This window comes from Prunus avium, chromosome 1 (genome assembly GCF_965620075.1).
Source record: "Prunus avium chromosome 1, drPruAviu1.hap1.1, whole genome shotgun sequence".
Lineage (NCBI taxonomy): Eukaryota > Viridiplantae > Streptophyta > Magnoliopsida > Rosales > Rosaceae > Prunus > Prunus avium.
Window position 1 is genome coordinate 12,343,645 of NC_142284.1, and position 21,332 is coordinate 12,364,976.

The following is a 21,332-nucleotide window of genomic DNA, read 5'->3' on the forward strand; positions in this document are numbered from 1 at the left end:
ACGATGAAAATTCGGCTATTATACATATTATTGACCAAGACAGCCTTGCAGAGGGTTTGATATTTGTTGGGAAAAAAAAACACAAAACAAAATCCGATTTGTTTCATTTTGGATGGTCCACGAGTCGAAGACTTTAGACCATCATCTGTTTCACCATGACCATGCCCTGCTTTGCATTCAAACACGTATAGCTCCACCTTAACGACCTCTCCTTCGACCCAAAACCCATTCATGGCGGTTCATCAACGATCTCGCTCAGTCCCAATTCACACATCGCCTCCTCTCTCTCCCAATTTCTAGGGATCAAAATTCGATTCGCCAAGGTAAGTAAGTAGCTCTCTGATTATCTTTCAACGCTTTGTTTTGTTTGCCTCTGCCGACAAATGTTAAATGGGAATTCAAAGTTAGAATCTTTTGTTTGAGTATTGTTTGGTTTCTGAGGAATTGGAAGTGGGTTTTACTGAGCTTGGTTGAGCTGCGCTTGACTGTTTGTGTGTGCGAGAACTGTGAATAGGAAGATTTTTCACGTTTAAAGTTAGGGATTTTTTTGGTCTCAACTCTGAATTATACATTAATTATGTGCAGGGTCACTACTGTTGGAACTAAATTACATTAATATGATGGCCCATTGAGTAGTGGGTATTGGGAAAAATTACAAAATGAGTTACAGAACGAGGTTTGGAAAAGATACTAGCGCTTGTGATAGTGGAAATACTGCTGAAGGTTCTGGTTCAAGTATAGGACCCAATGAAGTATCAAATGATTTTGATCATGAAATTGCTCAACTCACTAAGCATAGATCAAGACCCCATCAGCTTCTGAGCCAGGACATGCCTGGAAAGTCGAGGTTACTGGTTTCAACAATGAAAATGTTGGTTGGTCGTGAAAGTAATCATTCGGGACGCGGGAGATTCTCGTCTGCTGACGGTTGCCATGTTTTGAGCCGGTATCTGCCCATCAATGGTCCTTGGGGGGTGGACCAGTCAACAAGTCCTGCTTATGTTTCTCAATTTTCAAATGATGGTTTGTTTTTTGTTGCTGGATTTCAGGTATTGGGGTTTATGGGCTTAATGATATAACTCATTTATTCTTGTGCTTAAAAAAAATCAATTTCCCCACTATGCATTCATGCAGATACAGAGTCCTAACTTTCTTCTTTTAATGAAACAGGGAGGCCATATTAGAATGTATAATGTTGATAAAGGATGGAAAGTTCAGAAGGACATCCTAACCAAAAGCTTGAGATGGACAATTACTGATACATCTCTATCGCCAGATCAACGTTATCTTGTGAGTTATTGATGCTTTATTGAATCAAATGGGCCTTCTGTATATAACTAAGACTTTTAAATTGTAGACTTCTGTATATGTGCTCTCAATCATCATGCAAACTTTTCTATACATTTGGTTACACTTCGTGCAAATTCCTTAGCTTGTGTATATGTAGTTCTTTCTCCTCTCTATAGAATAGGTTTAGATGTGTCTGGGATGATAAAGATAATGTCATCAAGATTTATTGAATATATGGCTTGTTTTCGTTTTCCTGACAATTATGATCATCATTCCAGAATTATTATTAGTCACGATTAATTTGAATGTAAAATTGCAGGTTTATGCTAGCATGACACCCATTGTCAATATTGTCAATGTTGGATCTTCTATGACAGGGTCAGTTGCAAATGTTACGGTATGTGACACTAGTGCTACTAGCTTTGAATTTAATACAGAATATCTTGTAGATGCTATTTTAATTGGTTTGTTTACAGATCTGGTGTGGTCCATAATGTTCCTGGGCCTTTTACAGATCTGTTGTTTGAATCGTTGTCTCCATCTTGTAAAGTAGGAATGTTTATTAATGTTACCAGATCATGAAAGCTGGTAGATATTACTTCCTAGCTATGATATCCGAGGTTAGCTAGGGATGTTTTGTTGACTTCATTTCAAAATTATTGTTTTTCCTGGATAATCTGTTGGCATATTGGTGATTTTGCAAGATGTTACAACTCCCCACTATAATGCTTGGGTTTATCTCATTATAACCTGTTTTTGTACATTTTGAAGTGTACATTTTATTTTTTGGATAATTACTTATTCAATTTTAATAATCAGGTGATTTTCTGTTATGATGGTGCGCTTCATAGAATCACTTTCTTGTTCATACTTATTCTTTCTTACATTTAAAGATTACCTTTTCTGTTCAGGAAATTCATGAAGGTCTGGATTTTTCTGTTGATGGTGATGAGGACGAATTTGGAATTTTCTCAGTTAGATTTTCAACTGATGGGCGAGAGCTTGTAGCTGCAAGTAGTGATGCTTCAATATATGTTTATGATCTCCAAGCAAATAAAGTTAACCTCCGAATACCAGCACATGCGGTAAAGGCTCTAAAAAATCGAATATAATCAAATTACTCCTTAATGGTGGTTTCTAAGAAGTTTGCCGTCTACTTTTAAAGGCACATAGTTGCCAATTCTAGTTCCTTTCTCCAGAGACTATCTGGATGGAACTTACAGGTATCAGTTGATTATTTTATTTAACTTTTGTTGCAGTCTGATGTAAACACTGTTTGCTTTGCGGATGAGACTGGACATCTCATATATTCTGGCAGTGACGATAATCTCTGTAAGGTAGGGTTCATCCATGGTCTTTATATGGTATAAGATGTAGAAATCATGATCTCTACATTGTTTGGTTCTTGTTTTTAATTTTCTTTTATTTTGGCATTTCCCTTTTGTTGTCACTGAATGTCAATCTTAAATACTGTTATTAAAGGTTTTTCAGTGAAGGAACCTTTGTCCTTTTATTTTCTGATTAAGGAGGCCTAAGGCCTGGGGAGGGAGGATACTTTACCATTGGAGCTATGAGTCCCCATGAATTATAGCCCTATTTATTTTCTTGTACAGGTTTGGGATAGACGCTGCTTAATCACAAAAGGACAAGCAGCTGGGGTCCTCATGGGACATCTTGAAGGTGTTACATTTCTTGATAGTCGGGGAGATGGGCGTTACTTAATATCAAATGGGAAGGACCAGACTACCAAACTCTGGGATATAAGAAAGATGTCCTCTAGAGCCATGTAGTAAGTCTGTGTTACTTGTTTCCCTTTTCTGCTCATGTTAACTTTTGGATTTCTGTTCAGTGCTATATAAATATAATATTTATTGCTGTCAACAGCATGGGATAAGTTGACCCAATTTTGTTATATTCTCACATTAATATCTGATTTTTGACATGGTTTTGGCAGTCTTTCTTCAATAGGTTGACCTATGATGCTATTAATTGTTTTATATCAATAATATAAAGAAGATGATATGGTAACAGACATATTGAGTGCTGACAGCTTAATAGAACTTTATATCGTGATATTTTCTGTCTGTAGAAGGGATGGTAAAAGGTTGGGGAACAATTAGAAGTGGAAAGGTAGATTATTTGCAAATAGTTACTATGATTAGAGCATGGTGGAATTTATCGAACTTTTATCAGATTAACATATTAAAGCATGGTGAAAAGAGGACCATCTTTGTGAGATTCGAATACAGCAGCTACTATTATTATAGCATGGAATATGTCTCTGATCTTTGTTGAACCATTTTGTCTTAATGTCACTATTGTGTTTTTACCATATTAAAACATGCAGTTCATGTATCTCAAGTTAATTTGAATTTGTTTGTGCCTGTCTGCGTGTGGAATAAACACTCTTGTCAAATCGGTTTATGATTTAGATACTGAGATACTGGGTCAATGACTAAAGTCTAGAGCCTCCACAGTTAAATATTAGTGTATGGATTTACTTTTGTGGCCACTGATTTTCAATTTTCCAACCAGCAGCCCAGGGCTTAGAGATCATGACTGGGATTACAGATGGATGGAGTACCCAGCTCATGCAAAAACTTTGAAACATCCAAATGATCAGTCATTGGCTACATATAGAGGCCATGGAGTCCTGCGTACTTTAATTCGCTGTTACTTTTCTCCAGCATATAGGTAATTCTCATTTCTGTATTAATTTTAAATTTGGCTTCAAAGATATGTGAATCCAAAGTTGCAGATAGTGATATTGGCTTGAATCTGGTCAGTTCAAAAAAGTAATAATAATAAAGTAAAAAAACCCTTGTGGTAAGTCCAAGATTGAATGGGCTAGGCTTTACTCTTCATGATGTATTGACTGAGTTATGAGTTCAAATGACTTATTGAACTGCTGGAGTAGGTGTATGTTCCATTAACTGCTTTCATAGTTAACCCTGGTCTTGGTTTTTTATTATGCTTTATTTCAAAGTTCAACACCAAGTTCATTTATCAGATTATGATCATAGATCTAGGGAAGTTGGTCAAGTAATTGATTCAGCCTACAATCTTATTGGCTGTTTTTCTGGTTCTAGGGAATCCGTTTCATCTGTCATATAATCAGTTGGCTGTGTTGACAGTTGTTTAGGAGTATGTTTGGAGTATGTTCCTAACTTCGTGTCCTACTTATTGCAGTACTGGACAAAAGTACATCTACACTGGATCTAGTGATCATTGTGTCTATATATATGATCTGGTACGTAACTCATCTTTCATGTTTCACATCATCAACACAACGTTTTCTCATGTCATCCTGTTCAATAGTTGATGTAATGAGATGAGGTAGCTATCATCTTTTTTCGTATTCATCTGTACAACCCATAAAAAGAAGACAAAAGTAAATGCTTGTATGAGTTCCTTGTGGCAAAGCAAGAATCATGGTTGGCAGTCTCTAATAAAATAACACTCCCATGAGAATTTCTCCTGAATTCAGCTTGTTGGCTTGTCACTAGTACAAAGCTCAGTAATAGGCTAACATGTTCCCTTCTTGAAAAATTCTGTCTTGGGAACCTGTGATTATTGGATCTCTAGTAATTTTGTTTGTTCTATAAAGGTGACCGGAGCTCAAGTTGCGAGACTCAACCATCACGAAGGACCTGTAAGAGACTGTAGTTGGCATCCTCTCTATCCGATGTTGGTCAGCTCTTCTTGGGATGGGACGATTGCCAGATGGGAATTTCCTGGGGATGACCAAGTACCCACCCTGGTGAGGCCGAGAGCGCGCCGGAGGAGAGGCTACTATAACTATTGAGGATGGTTCATGTTTTTCACAGAGTTTGTAATGTTGTACTGCATTTTTATTTATAAAAAAAATTGCAGTCAGTAAGTACAGAAAAATTATAGTTCTTTGGTCGAAGCCTTACAAACTATAATGGCTATACACAAATGTAAAATATGTAATTGTTATAAAACTAAAGAGATTGAGGAGAGAATTTAGAGAATTCAAATAGTGATAGAAATATTCTTCTGATATTTTCAGTCTTTCTCTGTATCTCTCTTTCTATCTCTTCTATCTATCTCTTTCTTATTTTTACAATGAAGGGAGGACGTCCACTTATAGGGAAAGTTTCTTGGCTTCCCGTGAGTGTGCAGTCGATCTCCAAAATCTTCCTCCAACATCATCTTTATATTCTTCATTATTTCCAAATGCGTGGGCTCCACTCATCAAGACTTTTACAACACTCCCCCTTGGAGACCACCATGTATGAAATATGCCTCGTTAAAAACCTTGCCAGTAAAACCCAATGGGACAAAAACTGGTCGAAGGGAAAAAGAGTACATAACCATGTGTAACATAAAATTCTGTGTATATTGACGTGCGTGTGACACTGCCTCGTTAAAACCTTGCCAGGAAAAACCCAGTGGGATAAAAACCTGGACGAAGGAAAAAGAGTACAGTGTGTGAAGGTCTTTAGTGACAGCACGCTCCCCCTGATGATTGGCAAAATATCTTTAAGCCGTACTGTTGATCATCTTTCTGAATGTCATAGTTGACACTGCTTCTGTGAGTCAGTCTTATAATATTGTTGGATGCTCCCCCTGAAGAGTATCTCCCCCTGATATCTTCATTACTATCTTTCTAGAGAAAAGATCTTTCGAATTGAGTGAATGATGTAGCCACCAACAATTCATGTAGTTGAGTAAGTAAATATATTTCCAGTGAGCTATCTCTATGTAAATCATAGAAATTTTCAAAGTCCGCGTATCTAACAAAACCTGGAAAATACAATGTCCAGTCCAGTATATTTCCGGAAAATCATTTAAGTGCTCAACGGATAATCCACATAAAATGCTTCAATACTTTCTTAGTATAAGCAAGAATCTCGTTGGCATAATGCTCGATCTTCAAGCCGAGACAAATGTTACTTGAACTTTTCAGGAGTTTTAACCAAGTATTAACTCTTCATGAGTTTTGATCAATTATCAACTCTTTAAGAGCTGTAATGGGTTGCAACCATATCGTAATTAGTGTACTCACTGAGGCAATTTATATATATTAGTATTGAGTACAAAATTTGTGCTTCATGCATACGTCCTTCAAGGACTTGCTTCATGCAATTTCAATCCTTCATGGATTTAAGAGATTATACTTCATGACACATTATATAGCTTTATATCCAGCTATTTGTTTTGCTGATACATCTTTAGGGAATCGCGTCTGGCGATATGCTACGTGCATTTAATAACCCTTAAAGATAATATGTTGGTCTCAGTAGATGTGCAATAGGAAAGCACAATTGCATCTGTAAATATGGAGAAACCCAACATTCCTTGTTTCTGCCAGAAACATTGTGTCATACAAAATGGGTATATTCCCATTTATTCTGAACACCCAAGTATATCTTTCAGTATAACATCTTTTGGGGTTCGTACTATGGGTTTGTTCTTTCACGTTCATTCTCATCTGTAATGGAATTGCCTCTTTCCATTTTGGCCAATGATATTGTCGACATTTAATAATAGAACGTGGTTCCAATCAACACATCCCATTGATGATTTGAGTAGCTACTCCAAAATCAAAATTTTCATTCATCAATTCATGATCCCACCATTCTCATGTGCATGCGCATGCATCAATTATAAGCGTTTCTTTGCTTTTGGGTACCCGAGCCACTTCAAGGGGCTTTTACTGTCTCTTTCCAGACAGACATATCTTATAGAATGAATTATGTGAGAATGTGGATCATAACCTCCAGTAGAGCGTTATTTTACAGTAGGGCGTGGATAATCTCCATTTAAGGAGTTGGAACATTTAGAACCCATATATCTGTCATGCTACAGGCATGCCACAGATTAATACATACATGTCAATTAATTGTCCTTATGGTACTTGAAACCATATAATTTGCTACGCATCAAGCGTGCACTGTATTACCATTGACATGTTAAAGGATTGTCCTTTAGGGACTTCAATCCATATCATTTGCTACGCAACAGGCGTGCATCATATTGATCACTGCTATACCCATATTCTATTCTTATGGGACTTTAATCTGTGCAGTGTATTGTCAATGTATCCAACTTGCAATCTGTGAAATTTGCATTAATAATTCATGGATACATATTAGAACGATACAAGCCACTTTTCTGGAATAGCCATTTGCACGGCGTTCTCCCGGAACGGCCTTATCTCCTCATTTGGTTACCTTTAAGGATGTAGTACAAAATATCAAAATAATAGTACAAGCATGAAATAACACAAGTATTTCTTACATCATTAGGTGGGAGAAACTTTTCTCAAGTATCATTCAAGCTCGTATCGGTTCTGCAAATATAATGTGATGCTTGATGATCTAGTTATATCCTGCAAGAGCAAAAATCACAATCCTTCTGTTTCTGTCAAAAATATAACCCTCAGTGTTAGGATCACTACATGGATTTGTTCTTCTGATGGTGGATCTGAAGAAACAAAATCCCTTATGAACAGAGAGTTATAAAAAAGAAAGAAAAAATACAAAAAATTGTGATATTGATTGCAAGGTAAGGTAAGCAATCAAGGAAGGAAGCTGGTGGGAGCAAACTACAAACTCTCATCTCTCCTAGTCAAGGAGAACTTCAGGAGATCAGAGCATGTGTTCATTCTAGCAGTTCCCTGATGTAGCGGAAACGTGATCAGGGATAATCTCGCTTCCAGAATGGATGATCAGAGATAGTCTCGCTTCTAAAGCACATCGAGGGCTCACTAATATGAAAAACAAGTAGATATTGCATCATTGGATATGAAGAAAATTGGAGGAAACTGAGTGTGTTCTGCAAAGAAAATTTCGTTAGTAACATATTTATACACAAATAAGGGGAATAAGTAAATTCGGTGAATTTCAAATTAACCGTAGAGATTTGCGAGATTCTCGGGGAGCTTTTGAAAAAGGAACTCCGTGAAATCCGCAAAGCAGGATCGGCTTTGATGAAAATAATCCTGGAAACGCCGAAAGTGCCGACAGACATTACTGGAGACCACGTGAAGTTTTGGAACCTGGGAAAAGAAGAAGAATATGGGGATCCGGGGAAATATTGGGATCCTGGATACGGTGCCACATTTCCACCTATAGATATTGCATCTGTAACATCTGATTAGAGTAACTGCGTTTCAACTCAATTCCTTTTCATTCTCTGAAAGTCCAGTTTTTCTAAAACTTTCCTCAAAAACCTTCTAAAAAATGGCTTCCTCTTCTTCCCGCCCAAATCATCTTGATTTAAATGTTGACCCCAAAACAGCTCGTGACATCAAAATATGGCAGCCATCCTTTGCATCCCAAAATCGTCATCTCACAGTTGATGATTCTGTGATGATGAATGATGCTACTGCTGTCACAGTAGCTAGGAATTTCCTTATTCCTATGGATGACATGTTGTTAACCTGGAGGTCTGAAGAAGAGGCCATTGATGACTCATTGGCTTTTAGCATTCAGAGTGCTGCTTCTGTTTCTAACATGGCTAATCGTTTGCGTGCTAGAGCAAATGAGATTCAGGAGTTGAACACTGAAAATTCTTCTCTTCAGAGAAAGCTTCAGGAGTCTCAACAGGAGGTTGAGAAACTTAAAGAGGAGAATAATGCCTTGTTGAAACTAGTGAGTTCATACTCCACTGATACGCAGACAAGGCTTAACATGCTGCAGATTTCCAATGAAAAGATTCTGGAAGAACACGAGTGGCTCATGGCTAAGCTTAAGAGGCGTCGTCCTCTTCCTGCAGAGGCTTCCAGAACATAATGGAATTTTATAGATTTTAACAGAGCCTGCTCCTTTCTTGCAGGTGAAGAAAATCTATCTGTTGTATGCTCCTTTTCTGTTATAATAATTGGGCAAATTCTTAAACTTGCACCTTGTGGTTTTTGCGTCTTTTCAAAATGACGGTTTGGAACCTTGTGCCTTATAGGTTCAAATAACCACAACAAATCTCTCAACTTACATATTTCAATGCATGTGAGTCCGGAGCTTCTGCCCAGGGCTAAACACGACTTCAAAATTTATTTGCCCTTTTCAAATAGGCATGAAATATGAATTGAGTAAAAGCCATGATAATATTGCAATATAGTAGTGAGGAGCATTAACTACTATATACCCAAAACTTCAAGTTCGGGATCTCTTATATATTTGGATCCATGGGTTTCCGGCCGAGATCATATAATATAACAAAATATGTGGGGAGCCTCAATTCATCCTTTGAGGTTTATCCTGATATTATCCATTTCACGGTGTATTCTTAACAACCGGAATTCACAAAATATATTTCTTTCTTGAGGTGTCGATTGTAACAGAATCGAACTTTATCAAATTCATCATTTTCTTATGCCAAAGAAACATGTGGTGTTCCACAATTTGCAATAATACCTCAAGGGTTGTCCATTTAATTGTTGGAACTTCAGGCTCTCAATATTGCCAGATTTGAACTTCAGGCCAAAATCACATATTCTCATGGTATGGACATTTTTATAAATTCCTGTACATATTTCAGGACTTTAGTCTTTTACATAATTGTCCATGAGGATCTCCTGGCATCTCATTTAATTACTCATCCATGAGTTTAAGGAATTGCAGGTTCCCTTTTGTATATAGTGACGGTTTACCCAAAATGGTTAATATTTATGCATACGTCACTATTCATGTATATGGTACTATTCATCAGGTCATGAATACGTATCTATTCATGCGTACAGTACATTTGCCAGTACAATTACTATTCATGTGTACGGCACTATTAACCAATACGGTACTGTTACATTATCAAGGAACTCCAAGTCCATATTTACATGTCAAGGATCAAGGATCTTCAGATCCGATCTCTTATTTACAAATACAGTACCGGAGAGACTGCCAGCTCTCATATCATTATCATCATCAAGGATCTTTCAAGTCCTGATGTAGTTGGATGATGAGGATCAAAGAACTTCTGGTCCTGATCTCTGTATTCTGTAAAAACTCATCATATCACACAATTAATTCATAAAATAAATAGCTTGTAAATAAATTACTGGTAAATAAATTGCTGATATGGACGATAAACCCGCACCATACTTTAAATAAATGTAAATGTGCGGTAAAGTAAATTCATAAATTAAATTGCTTGCTGTATGGACGTTAATTCCGCACCATACTTTAAATAATAAAGTAAATGTGCGGTAAAATAAATGTGCTTGTATGGGCACTAATTCTACTCCATACTTTTAAATAAAAGTAAAGGCAGTTGTGTGGACGATAAACCCGCGCCACACTTTTAAATAAATACTGTTGTATGGGCAATAAACCTACACCATACAGTAAATATATTGTATGGGTAATGAACCTACACCATACAGTAAATAAAGTAAATGCGGGATTAAAAACCACCACTTAAAAATATAGGAAGTGAAACTGTCCATACTATATATATGGATAAAGTAACAGCAATTATTTGTGGATTCTTGTCAACACCACAATTAAATAATATATATGTTGTCAACTTGAATTGCCTCCCCCTTTTTTTCTTTCGGTGGAATTCCTCTTAAAGCTAGAGGAAATAGGAAAAGATATAATATTATTATATTAATATATAGTGCTAGTCTGCCTTCACGTTTGTCTGCTCCTTTAAGTGATAATTATAAAGTGGATGAACATGAACCTGCACAAGCTGTGTGGACGAGAACAAAACAAAAGGTGCCAATAATCTCAGTACCCAAAGCTGGTTGTCCATGCTGTAGTCAATATATAAACTATTAAATCTCCCACCAAAACTAATTATATAATAATATAATGTATAAAGTAACTAAAAGCAAATAACAAGCGATTGATAAGGATATGGTTTTCCATGCTCCCAGTTGCTTTCTTATCTCCATTAATCTTTGAGTCTGAGTCCTCTTGCTGTTGGAGGGTTGAGGAATAATATCTGATGGTCTTTGAGGCTTTCTCTTTCTTTGAGAAGACGAGAGCTGATATTCATGCATGAACCATCGAGTTTAGTTTGGGTCTCATCGTAGCGGCGCTTCCTTTGGCAGAAAACCAGTGTTTTCCTGATCCCAACTGCTTCGCTGCTTTCAGGATCCTTTCATGGATATCGGCATCCAAAGCTTCCTTGAGCTCCATGACCTTTGGTTGAGGTCAGTCTATGAACAATATGTTTGTAGACATGTTTTAGAGAGGGCTTTACTCTCTGCTACAGTTGAAAGGTTGATTGCTAGAAATTTGAGAAAGAAAGGTATTGAAGCAGATGCGATTTATCAGAGAATTCAGCTGGTATTTTTAGAGATATTCGTGCTGATAACGTGTTATAAAACTAAAGAGATTGAGGATAGAATTTAGAGAATTCAAATAGTGATAGAAATATTCTTCTGATATTTTCAGTCTTTCTCTGTATCTCTCTTTCTATCTCTTCTATCTATCTCTTTCTTATTTTTACAATGAAGGGAGGACGTCCACTTATAGGGAAAGTTTCTTGGCTTCCCGTGAGTGTGCAGTCGATCTCCAAAATCTTCCTCCAACATCATCTTTATATTCTTCATTATTTCCAAATGCGTGGGCTCCACTCATCAAGACTTTTACAACAGTAATGTTATTGTTATTCACAATAAAAACAAATAGTGTGTAAAGTTGCATTGATATGTTCAGCATGCGACTCACTCCTATTTGATTTCAAGGGATTTTACTCATGTATTCATTAAATAAAATCAAATGTTTAGCTTCGAAGCTTTGAAGCCAGTCTGTTCTTCTTGGAATAAATACCTTTTGGTCTTTTTATATTAGAGTAAATTAGTAATTCAAAAAATAGTTTGGTATTCGTTTAAGAACACCCAAAATTTATAGTATATCCTAATTCAAATGGGATTTATATTGTAAGCGACGCCTATAAATATATATAAATACATGTAAAGGAAACGTGGAGTAATACAAAGTGAGGGACTCTAGCTACAATCACTTATGATCTCACGCGTGTCATTGTGTAAACGGTTGAGCATAAAAAAGAGTGCTGCTATTTCCACCCACCTGTCTTATTTTCCCACCCGCCATGAAAATTTGAAAAACCACAATCCTATCTTTACACCCACCATTATTCCTAAAATACCCTTCCATTCACTTAACATTTTTAACCCTAACTTAATACTATTGATTGAGTCCGAAAAAAAAAAAAATTAAAAAAAAAAAAAGGTTTCAGCAACCACCCACCGCACACTCCATCAAAACAAGAACCACCCATACCTACCACCTCGGGCCAAGCCTCCCCTCCTCCATCCTCCTCCTCGTGTCTCTTTCACCATTATTTCAGTTGTATTGAACAACACCTTCAAACCCCAATCTAACATTCTTCTCCTCTCTCCGTTTCAATCAACCCACGAATAAATAAACCCACGAGAAATATTACATCAATTGGCCCAGATCTGAGACGACACTTCGACTGCATTGCCTGCCAAAGTCGCTCATCGTAGTCTTCATCAATATCAGAAACTTCATGGCCCTTTTTCGCTAATTTAGATTTATAAAAAAAAAAAAAAAAAATAGAGAGGAGGACAACTGGGAATCTTACAAGAGCAACTCATTTGGTTTAGATGGCAATTGATGATGTAGCTGCCAGTGAGGTAAGGAGGGGAGGTTGGTTTGGTTGTCACGGGGTTGGGTGGGTAGTCTGAGGGTTGTTTGCTGGGCTTTTTTTATTCATTTATTCTAATTTTCTGTTTTTATTTTTACTTTTATTTTCTTGACTTAACACTGTTAACTTAGAGTTAAGTTCTTTAAAAGTCATTTTACAATAGGATAAATTTGCCTTTAAAATTTTAAAGATAAAATGGGTGGGAAAATAGGACAAGTGGGTGAGAATAGAAGCGCTGCTATGCATAAGTGGGCTGATGAGCTCCCACCTGAGCTGTTAGGGTTGATCGTGAAAAAGCTCGCTTCAAATTTCATGGACATCCTTCGCTTTGAAGCTGTCTGTTCTTCTTGGAACCGCGCTGCAAGATGGTATACCTCTACTGCCGCGTTGACTCCTCAATGTCCATGGCTTATGCTCCCCACCCTCAAATTACATGGTAGGTGGTCCAAGCCCCCTAGCGACGGTGATATGCTTCTTCAGCCTGGCAGAGAATAAGGATTACAAGATGGACTGGAAAGCGTCTCAAGGCTTTCCTGTCGACGTAGATTCCTTTCCGGGTTCATCACATGACGGATGGCTGGTGTGTAATTCATCACATGGGTGGCTGGTGATGCTGGAGGTGGTGGGGTCAATGTTATTCCACGAAATCCGTGGAATTCGTCTTTTCAATCCAATATCAAGAAAAAGCAAGACGGTTCCTCCCTTGCGCCAGGGTGTGTCTTCAATCAGAAAAGTTGTGCTTTCCTCGGACCCCTCTCGCAACAACAACTTTGTCGTGGTAATTCACGATGCCACATCCCGATCGGCAAGGCTAACATTCTATCAGCACGGCAGAGGCGAAGAAAACGCTGCTGCGGGGGCATGGACTGACTTAGAGGATTCACATAATCATTTTGGCGGCTATTCTGATATCCAACTCCTCAACAATGGCCATTATTTATTTGCACTGTCCTTAGACCACTCAATTGAAGTTTGGGACTTTGGGGACACCTATAATAACCATCCCGCCAAGATCCTGAGATTTCGAGCTTCCATTGATATTGATCGGAATGTTCTTAGCTGCATGACGAGTGATACAAAATGGTTGCTGGAGTCAATGGGTGAGGTTTTGCTTGTGGAGATGGAGTTCTTAGGGCAACATTGCAGAGGAGCGGAGCTCTTCTATGTCTACAAGTTAAACATTGCTGCCAAAAAGTGGGAGAAGGTGGAATCTTTGCGTGATTGTGCTTTATTTGTGGACAGTAATGGATCGGCAATGTCGTTATCCACGGCCAAATTGCCAGAATTGGAAGAAAACTCGATTTACTTCGCAGACTCATATCAGGAGTATTCATGTAGTTCTTTTAATGATATTCATGTTCGAGGAGTATTCAGCTTAGAAACTAAACGTGTTAAGCAATATTATACAACTGCAGCTCATGCGAACGCTAGGTATGCACCAGCCCTTTGGATTCTTCCTACTCCCTGGTGATGTTGGTATCAAACTTTAGTTTTTTTTTTTTCTATTTGACATGTAACAAGTAGGCTTATGATACTTATAACTTCTAATAATAAGTCTCTGAAAGTTATTATATGCCTACTTATCGTGGCAATTCCTGAGTGGATAAATTTGAAAGAAAACTCCTCAACCCGGATATACATTGTATGAGTTCTGTTTCTCGTGTCATTATCCACTCAAGAATTGCCAGGATTGGAAGAAAACTCGATTTACTTTGCATACTCGTATGAGGAGTATCCAATAATTTCTTGTGATTTTGATGATGATATTGGCATGTTAGGATTAAACTTTATTTTTGTTTCTGTTTAACATGTAACAGTAGGCTTATGAAAAAATATAATTTTTGATAATAAGTCTTTGGAAGTTCTAGTCTATTATCCAAAAAGGATTTCATATTCCTTAAAACTGAAATTTCTTACTTTTAATCTTCCATGAAATGAAATCTTGTAATGACTTGGCAAATTAGCATAAAACGACAGATAACAATCCAAATCCGGAATAACTTTAACCTTGTCCTAGTCTTTACTATCCTCGGAACCCCCAAAACTCACACACCAAACAAACAAATAAAATCTTATTTAATTTACCCACCAAAGCCAAAGCCCAACTGACATAACAAAACCAAAGAAACAAACAAACCAAGCAAGCAAAGAACTTGCCAAGCAAACGACAATGGCGTCGTCCGCAGCAAGGATCACCTTCCGCATACTCATCATAGCTCTGGTTCTTCTGGTCCTCTTCTACGTCGGTCGACCTCTCTACTGGAAAATCTCAGCCACCATCCACGAGATCCGCGAAAACAAACAGACCGTTCAACAAGGTACATACATTCACTTTCCTTTTTCCGCTTTGATTTTTGATTTTTCGTTTTCTGGGTATGAATTTTTTGCTCTGGGTTTTGAAATGGGGTTCAGGTTTGTCGAAGATCGTTCTGGAAGCTCAGAAATCGGTGGGTTGGTACCACGACGAATCGGATTCGGGGTCCCGCGTAGATCGGGTCGCGAAGAATGTCGGGTGGGCCACGACCCGGAGGCTATTGCTCCACCAGGTTTCATGAAAGTTCTTTTACCGTTCCGATTTCTGTTATGTGCTTTTCTGTGTGGGAATGTTAATGGTGGCCAAATGGGTTTGTTGTTCAGATCTAGTCTTTTCGAATGAAGTGGCTAATTATCTTAGATTAATATATTTCCAAAGAACTGAAATACTTCCTCCTGGAAATTACTACTTGTAGAAAGAAAAATTTGTACAACCTGCTATGAATGCCGGATAATGTAACCCTTTCTGGAAATATATTAATAGAGTTGTACTGAGTTTTGATTTGATTTAGTTTGATTTGATGCATTGGATTAGTGATTGCCTTTGGTTTTGATTTTTGGTACGCTTTCAAATCTGTAGTTTATATGCGAACCCGAAAAAGGGATGAATTTGATAATTTAGATGCTCTGGCTTGATTGATTGTACATGCCATTCATGAATGTTTTGGATTAGAATACAAAGTTTAAAGTTCTAACTATGGCTGTTCATCAAAATATAGTTTCCATTCTGCAAGTTATGTAAGGAAGAATCAGCGGATTTTCATTTCTTTTTGTTATTTTCTTTTCTTCATATAGTCATGTGAGGGTCATCCATGCTCACCAACTATTGGATTATGATCCAACAGATGATACTTACTCACAAAATCAAAGTACTAATCCGGATTTCTATATTTTTTGTTGGATTTTGATCCAATAGTTAAGCATGAATTTTGTGTTTAATAATGAGTGGGAGATCGAAACTGTTGGAAACTAATAGTATACTGTAATTAGGATTCTATAGGAATATTTGGGTTCCTAATTTGTTTAGGGGTTGTGATATGATTTCCTAAATTAAGCGATTTGGTCCTAAACAAGCATTATGTATGTATATGTATACATCTCACCAAAGTTTACCAGGAAGATCTAGATCTGTGAGTGTTCTTCTTTAGGCTGCTATAAGGCATTGGAGAAGTCCTCCAAGTGTTCTTTCCTTCATGTGGATGCATGTGGGTGCATGCGGAAAGCCGAGAGGGAAAGTGTGAAGGCGGTGCAAATGCAGATATCTGAGTGTTAGAACTTGGAAGCCGTTTTTTTTGCAAGATTTTCTGTAAGCAGATTGGTTCTGAAGAAACAGGAGAAACCAGTGAGAACTTACCAGTCTAAATATTGATATCATTTAGCTGTTTCTATCTGTATGGGTTACTATTACCTACCTATTGCCTTAAATTTCTTTAGGCTTAAAGTAGGTCATTCAACTGCCGAATATATGATTATTACTCTCCTTTCAAAGCTTGAAGTGAAGTGAGAGCCATTTTTCTGAGAGTTCGTACTCAACTAGAGTAATTTTTCTGTGTCGGGCTAGAAAAAGTCCATGATATATCAATTTTGTCGTCCATCCGTATTATGATGCGTGAATTAGTAACACTTTGTGATGATGTGTTACACACAAAAATTTCACCTCTACTGTGAACAGTGTGGGTCACCTCCCATGACATAGTAGGTATGGCATGAGGTGGTGAAAGGACAAATAAAAATGGGCCATAAGAGATTACGAGTTATGGGACTTGGGCTTGCCATTTTGATTGTTTAATCAGATTTGTATGTTCTTTTTCACTCATTTTGGGTCTTTATGACTTAGTTGGACTGCCAAAGCTTGTTAATAACCTTCGTTTTCTAGCTACCCATCAAATTATCCAAGTAACAACACTTTTTTTTCTTCCTCTTTTCTTCACTGATTACATATTGAACAAAATCCTATGAAACCTAAGAGCATCTTTAAAGGGGATGTCAAATTTAGCGTGGCATTTTTATTATGTAGAAAAAATAGCCGAGAATCACTCTAACTGAAATATTAAGGCCCACGTGGAATAATAATGTTTCTCCCTTATGTAAAATGTCAAATTGGCACATAAATCATTAAATTTAAATTTAACGTTTGGTATTCGACAAATTATTTGTATTTTTTAGATGGGACTTAAGTAACAAGCTTAAGTAGAAAAAAAATACAATAAAGAAAATTGTTTGTATTTTTTAGTAACAAGAGAGACTTACCTTGGGAATTTGCACGATGCATAAATTATAGATGTCCAATAATTTCACAATATTTTCCAAGATACTCTCTCCAACATCGTAGATCTTAGTTTTTTGACATTTCTCTAGAGCAAGATTTTGTGCATCAAGGTCAACATCTTCGCTTAACAATACGCAATACCATTCACATGCATACACTTGTTTTCTTCAAACTTGATTTTTCTCTAGAGCAAGATTTTGTGCATACACTTGTCAACATCTTCCCTTTAACAATACGCAAGACCATTCACATACTTACACTTGTTTTCTTCAAACTTGATTTTTCTGGTTTATATAAAAAGAGTGAAAACACAATGTATGAAAATGCATGATGATGGAGAAATAAAGAAACCCATGCATTGACTTTTGAACACTTTGATTCTTTAACGTCAGATTTTTCCTTTGCATAGATTTCCAAGTTAGATAAGTCAGCTTTGAATTCTGAATTCTATAAACTCATGGGTCGTCCCTTGCAGATGAAAACCATCATTTCCAGCCGCAAGTGTTCCTTCCTTGATGGGATCTTTTGTGTTTTCTACAACGCAATGAGTTAAATTCTGATCATCTAGAACTAGAAGACTAGAACTGGATTGGCTAGGTTTTGTAATGTTATAAGATTTTACAATATAATATAAACACTAGGTTTTGAAATGCTAGTGTTGCTGTTTCTTTATTAAGTGCATGTACTTTGTCCAAAAGTCATTCTTACTTTAATTAAGCTACTCTTGAAAAGTCATTAGCTTTATTGTATTGGGAACGCTACTTATTGCAATAATATTCATTGAGGGCTCGTTTGGAAGTGATTCTAAATAGGTCAATAATCACTTCCTTCTCCATACAATCACTTTATGAGTGGTTTTTGATGATTTTATGGAGAAGCACCTCCTACGTGCTTCCCTATATAAGTGATTATGACCCTCCCAAAGCCCTAACTTCACTATTGAGTTGACCTAGCTAGGTTTTAACTTAAAGAAATCTCCCACTTAATGTTATTGATCTTATTGTTGGAGTTGAATTTGATTCACAATTTCTACCAATCTCATCGCTTGATCTTTCCATTATTTTCAAGCACCAAAGCAATCTGCACCACCTTAGGACATTGTAATTAATAATAATCACCACATACCCTATCGAGTAAGTCTCTGAATGAGATGGATAATAATTTAAAGTCAACTCCAACTTTGAGTCGCATATTGTGCTTGTTCCCTACTAAGATGACTTTTAATTTTGCAATCATAACCATCTTGTATGATGCCCACTTGTTGGGTTTCTAAAAAATAAAAAATTGATACCACTTGTTGGGAGTCAAAGAGATTTGATGCTCATCTTACAATGATATTATCGCCAACTTAACTAATTACTTTAAATTAATCTAATTTACTGAAAGAATAATTCGAACTTGAATGCAAGGGGGCTCATTGCTCTGACCAACTAACCTAACCTACATTTACACGTGAGATTTTTATTCAAAGGTTCCATCATAATTTAAGGAGATGACTCGCTTAATATCTCAGTGACGAAAGGTTTACACTTTGATTAACTCATGCTTCCTACCACATTTAAATTTTAATTGTGGTTGGGCCAAGGAGTACGATATCCATGTATTAATTTGTCCAAAATCGCTCAAACACCATGCACCCTACCTACCACCCCGCAAGGAATATATGAATATTACAATTGGGATAGAAGAATAGGATCACTTAGACTAATAGACCTTTAAAGCATGAGTCGGTTCTTCTCCGCATGCTCAAAAGAATATGTTAAATATTACACGTTAGCTAGATATATAGGTCAAAGCTTAATCCATGTTAATTATTAGTTTCATTTAACTATAATAAAATCATTTACACATTCTCTAATAGACACATGATATATATTTATTGAGATTGACATAAGCGAGTCTCGCATCTGTTAAGGAGATTGCACAAATATGTCACAATACGACCAGTTGAAATAATACAAGCGGAATCGTAATCACATTTTAGACCATTATCTCGTTCTACTCTCGTCTTAGTTTATACGCAATGATTTTTATTGCACGGGACCATACTTAGGCAGTCATCACTGATCATAATGAACTTTAGGTTTAGCTTCATTTAGGCAACAAAGGTTGGCCCTTGCAACTTTAACTTAATTGCTTGTGTAACACAAGTAATTTGTCTTCTAATTTGTTCCTTACTTGGTTCTTAAACAATCACAGTTGGCCTGGTTTTCCTTGTCCTCTAGTTACAAGTTAATTCTAATCAGAATATTTCTGAATGTTTGAAAATGGCTTGCTGCTGGGTGGCCTTATTCAGAATCACATTCACACAATGAATAGACAGGATTTTTTGAAGTATACAAGGAACATAACAACAAAATTCAAGGTGATCGATCTAATCTTGTCCTTCGGATTTTCATGTACGTGTCCAAACGAACACCCTATTACCAAGGAAAACATGAGCTTTAATTAATTTGACCAAAATTAACTATTTATATATTTGTAAAGTAAAGCATCTTTACTGCAAACATACCTTTTTCTTTATTATTTTTCAAATAGTATATGTATCTAGAAATGGGAAATATGGGAGACTTGGACTTAGTCAAGTTGCTCCCCACTATGCACTTGAGTTCGAATTCCCCTCTCTGTAGTTTAGATTATATTAAGTAGAATAGCGCTTGTATAAAAAAAAAATAATTAAAAAAAAGAAAAGAAATGATAAATCTTTCTTAGAAATGTTCTCAAATAATTATCATTAATTTTTTATGCTCCTACATTTAGGTTTTGTACATTCATCCGTATTTCGGTAAATTTAAGCCGCTCAACTAATCCAACGACTTAACACACGCATTTTCATAAAAGGTACTATACACGGAGTCTAAATGCTGGAGCCCAAATGCGGGTAAAGTTTGATACATATAGTGTTTTTTTATATATATAGGAACATATAGAGTGCTTCTTAAATCTTCTAATCACTTTTTGGTTAGCCCATAATTATTATCCCTCAATAGTCAATATATTCATTCCATCAACTTATCCTATACATATATATAATGAATTAATTAATTCAACTTTTAATTCGATGGCCACCAATTAGAAAAACAAGTAATGGCAATGCGGGCTATCCCTCAACTATAAAAGTTCATGCGCATTGAATGGCTGAAAAAATAGGATCTTAACGTGGTGGGGTTTCTCTCATCAAATAGGAGGTGGTATGAAGTTGGAGAACATTCAAGATTAATATATAAATGTGAGAGACATGCGAGATATATGTGGTGGGGTTCTCGGTTTGGTACTTAGTATCCGTATAGTGTGTGTGAGTTTAGTATATTAGCGTCCCTCTCAATCATATGCATGTTTTGTTTATTATTATGTATCATTTATTTATTTATTTTCTTTTGGTTACAATTTCTTATTGCATTGACAATGTGACACAATTGTCAATGTACTAAGTTTTGATATGATGATGGATGAACACGTAAAAGACCTTAATATTAGTCTACTCTACGTAATTGACCAATTTAATTACAATTAGCCAACCACTCTTTTCTTTATCTTTTTCTTTTTCTAAGAGGAAAGCCAACCACTCATTAAGAATTGAGGGAAAATAGTGTTCCCAATTTGGTTGGACTTGATTCATTTCGTGTTCATTTGGTTTAATTCTCGTCCCCAACTAACGATCCTTAGGTTTATTACTAACGATACTCATGTTAATTTTATCGTTGATTGATATAATAAAAAACCTCATGTTTATTATTAGCGATACTCATGTTAGATTTTTTTTAATGAATATTGTTGTTTGATATAAAAATTAAGACCATCTTTAAGGGAGATTTTAAATCCAACATGGCACCTTTAGCATATAGAAAAA

At 36.5% G+C, this 21,332-nt stretch overlaps 2 protein-coding genes and 1 pseudogene across 4 annotated transcripts; all 3 read left to right on the forward strand.

Moving 5' to 3' along the window:
- The first annotated feature begins 89 nt into the window (after window positions 1–89).
- LOC110745061 (LEC14B homolog) lies at window positions 90–5,240 on the forward strand. Of its 3 annotated transcripts, none has more exons than XM_021945130.2 (10): window positions 90–327; window positions 586–1,049; window positions 1,171–1,290; window positions 1,610–1,687; window positions 2,202–2,375; window positions 2,550–2,627; window positions 2,904–3,079; window positions 3,826–3,984; window positions 4,480–4,540; window positions 4,898–5,240. In XM_021945130.2, the coding sequence occupies exons 2-10, from the start codon at window positions 660–662 to the stop codon at window positions 5,093–5,095; spliced, it is 1,434 nt and encodes a 477-aa protein (XP_021800822.1). In that variant the 5' UTR covers window positions 90–327; window positions 586–659; the 3' UTR covers window positions 5,096–5,240. The 3 variants fall into 3 exon arrangements, with proteins under 3 accessions (XP_021800822.1, XP_021800821.1, XP_021800823.1); XM_021945129.2 differs by having other exon boundaries at window positions 91–323; XM_021945131.2 differs by having other exon boundaries at window positions 91–323; window positions 3,829–3,984.
- Window positions 5,241–13,052: 7,812 nt separating this feature from the next.
- On the forward strand, window positions 13,053–14,371 carry LOC148297333 (F-box only protein 7-like; annotated as a pseudogene).
- A 623-nt stretch (window positions 14,372–14,994) lies between these two features.
- On the forward strand, window positions 14,995–15,724 carry LOC110745053 (Low-density receptor-like protein). The gene is made up of 2 exons (XM_021945121.2): window positions 14,995–15,218; window positions 15,313–15,724. The coding sequence occupies exons 1-2, from the start codon at window positions 15,071–15,073 to the stop codon at window positions 15,453–15,455; spliced, it is 291 nt and encodes a 96-aa protein (XP_021800813.1). The 5' UTR covers window positions 14,995–15,070; the 3' UTR covers window positions 15,456–15,724.
- Window positions 15,725–21,332: the final 5,608 nt, after the last annotated feature.

Coding starts and splice junctions, on each gene's coding strand:
- LOC110745053 (XM_021945121.2), top strand. CDS start 15,071: ATGGCGTCGTCCGCAGCAAGGATCACCTTCCGCATACTCATCATAGCT. Junction 15,219..15,312: donor CAAACAGACCGTTCAACAAG/GTACATACATTC, acceptor AATGGGGTTCAG/GTTTGTCGAAGATCGTTCTG.
- LOC110745061 (XM_021945130.2), top strand. CDS start 660: ATGAGTTACAGAACGAGGTTTGGAAAAGATACTAGCGCTTGTGATAGT. Junction 1,291..1,609: donor CGCCAGATCAACGTTATCTT/GTGAGTTATTGA, acceptor GTAAAATTGCAG/GTTTATGCTAGCATGACACC. Junction 2,376..2,549: donor TCCGAATACCAGCACATGCG/GTAAAGGCTCTA, acceptor CTTTTGTTGCAG/TCTGATGTAAACACTGTTTG.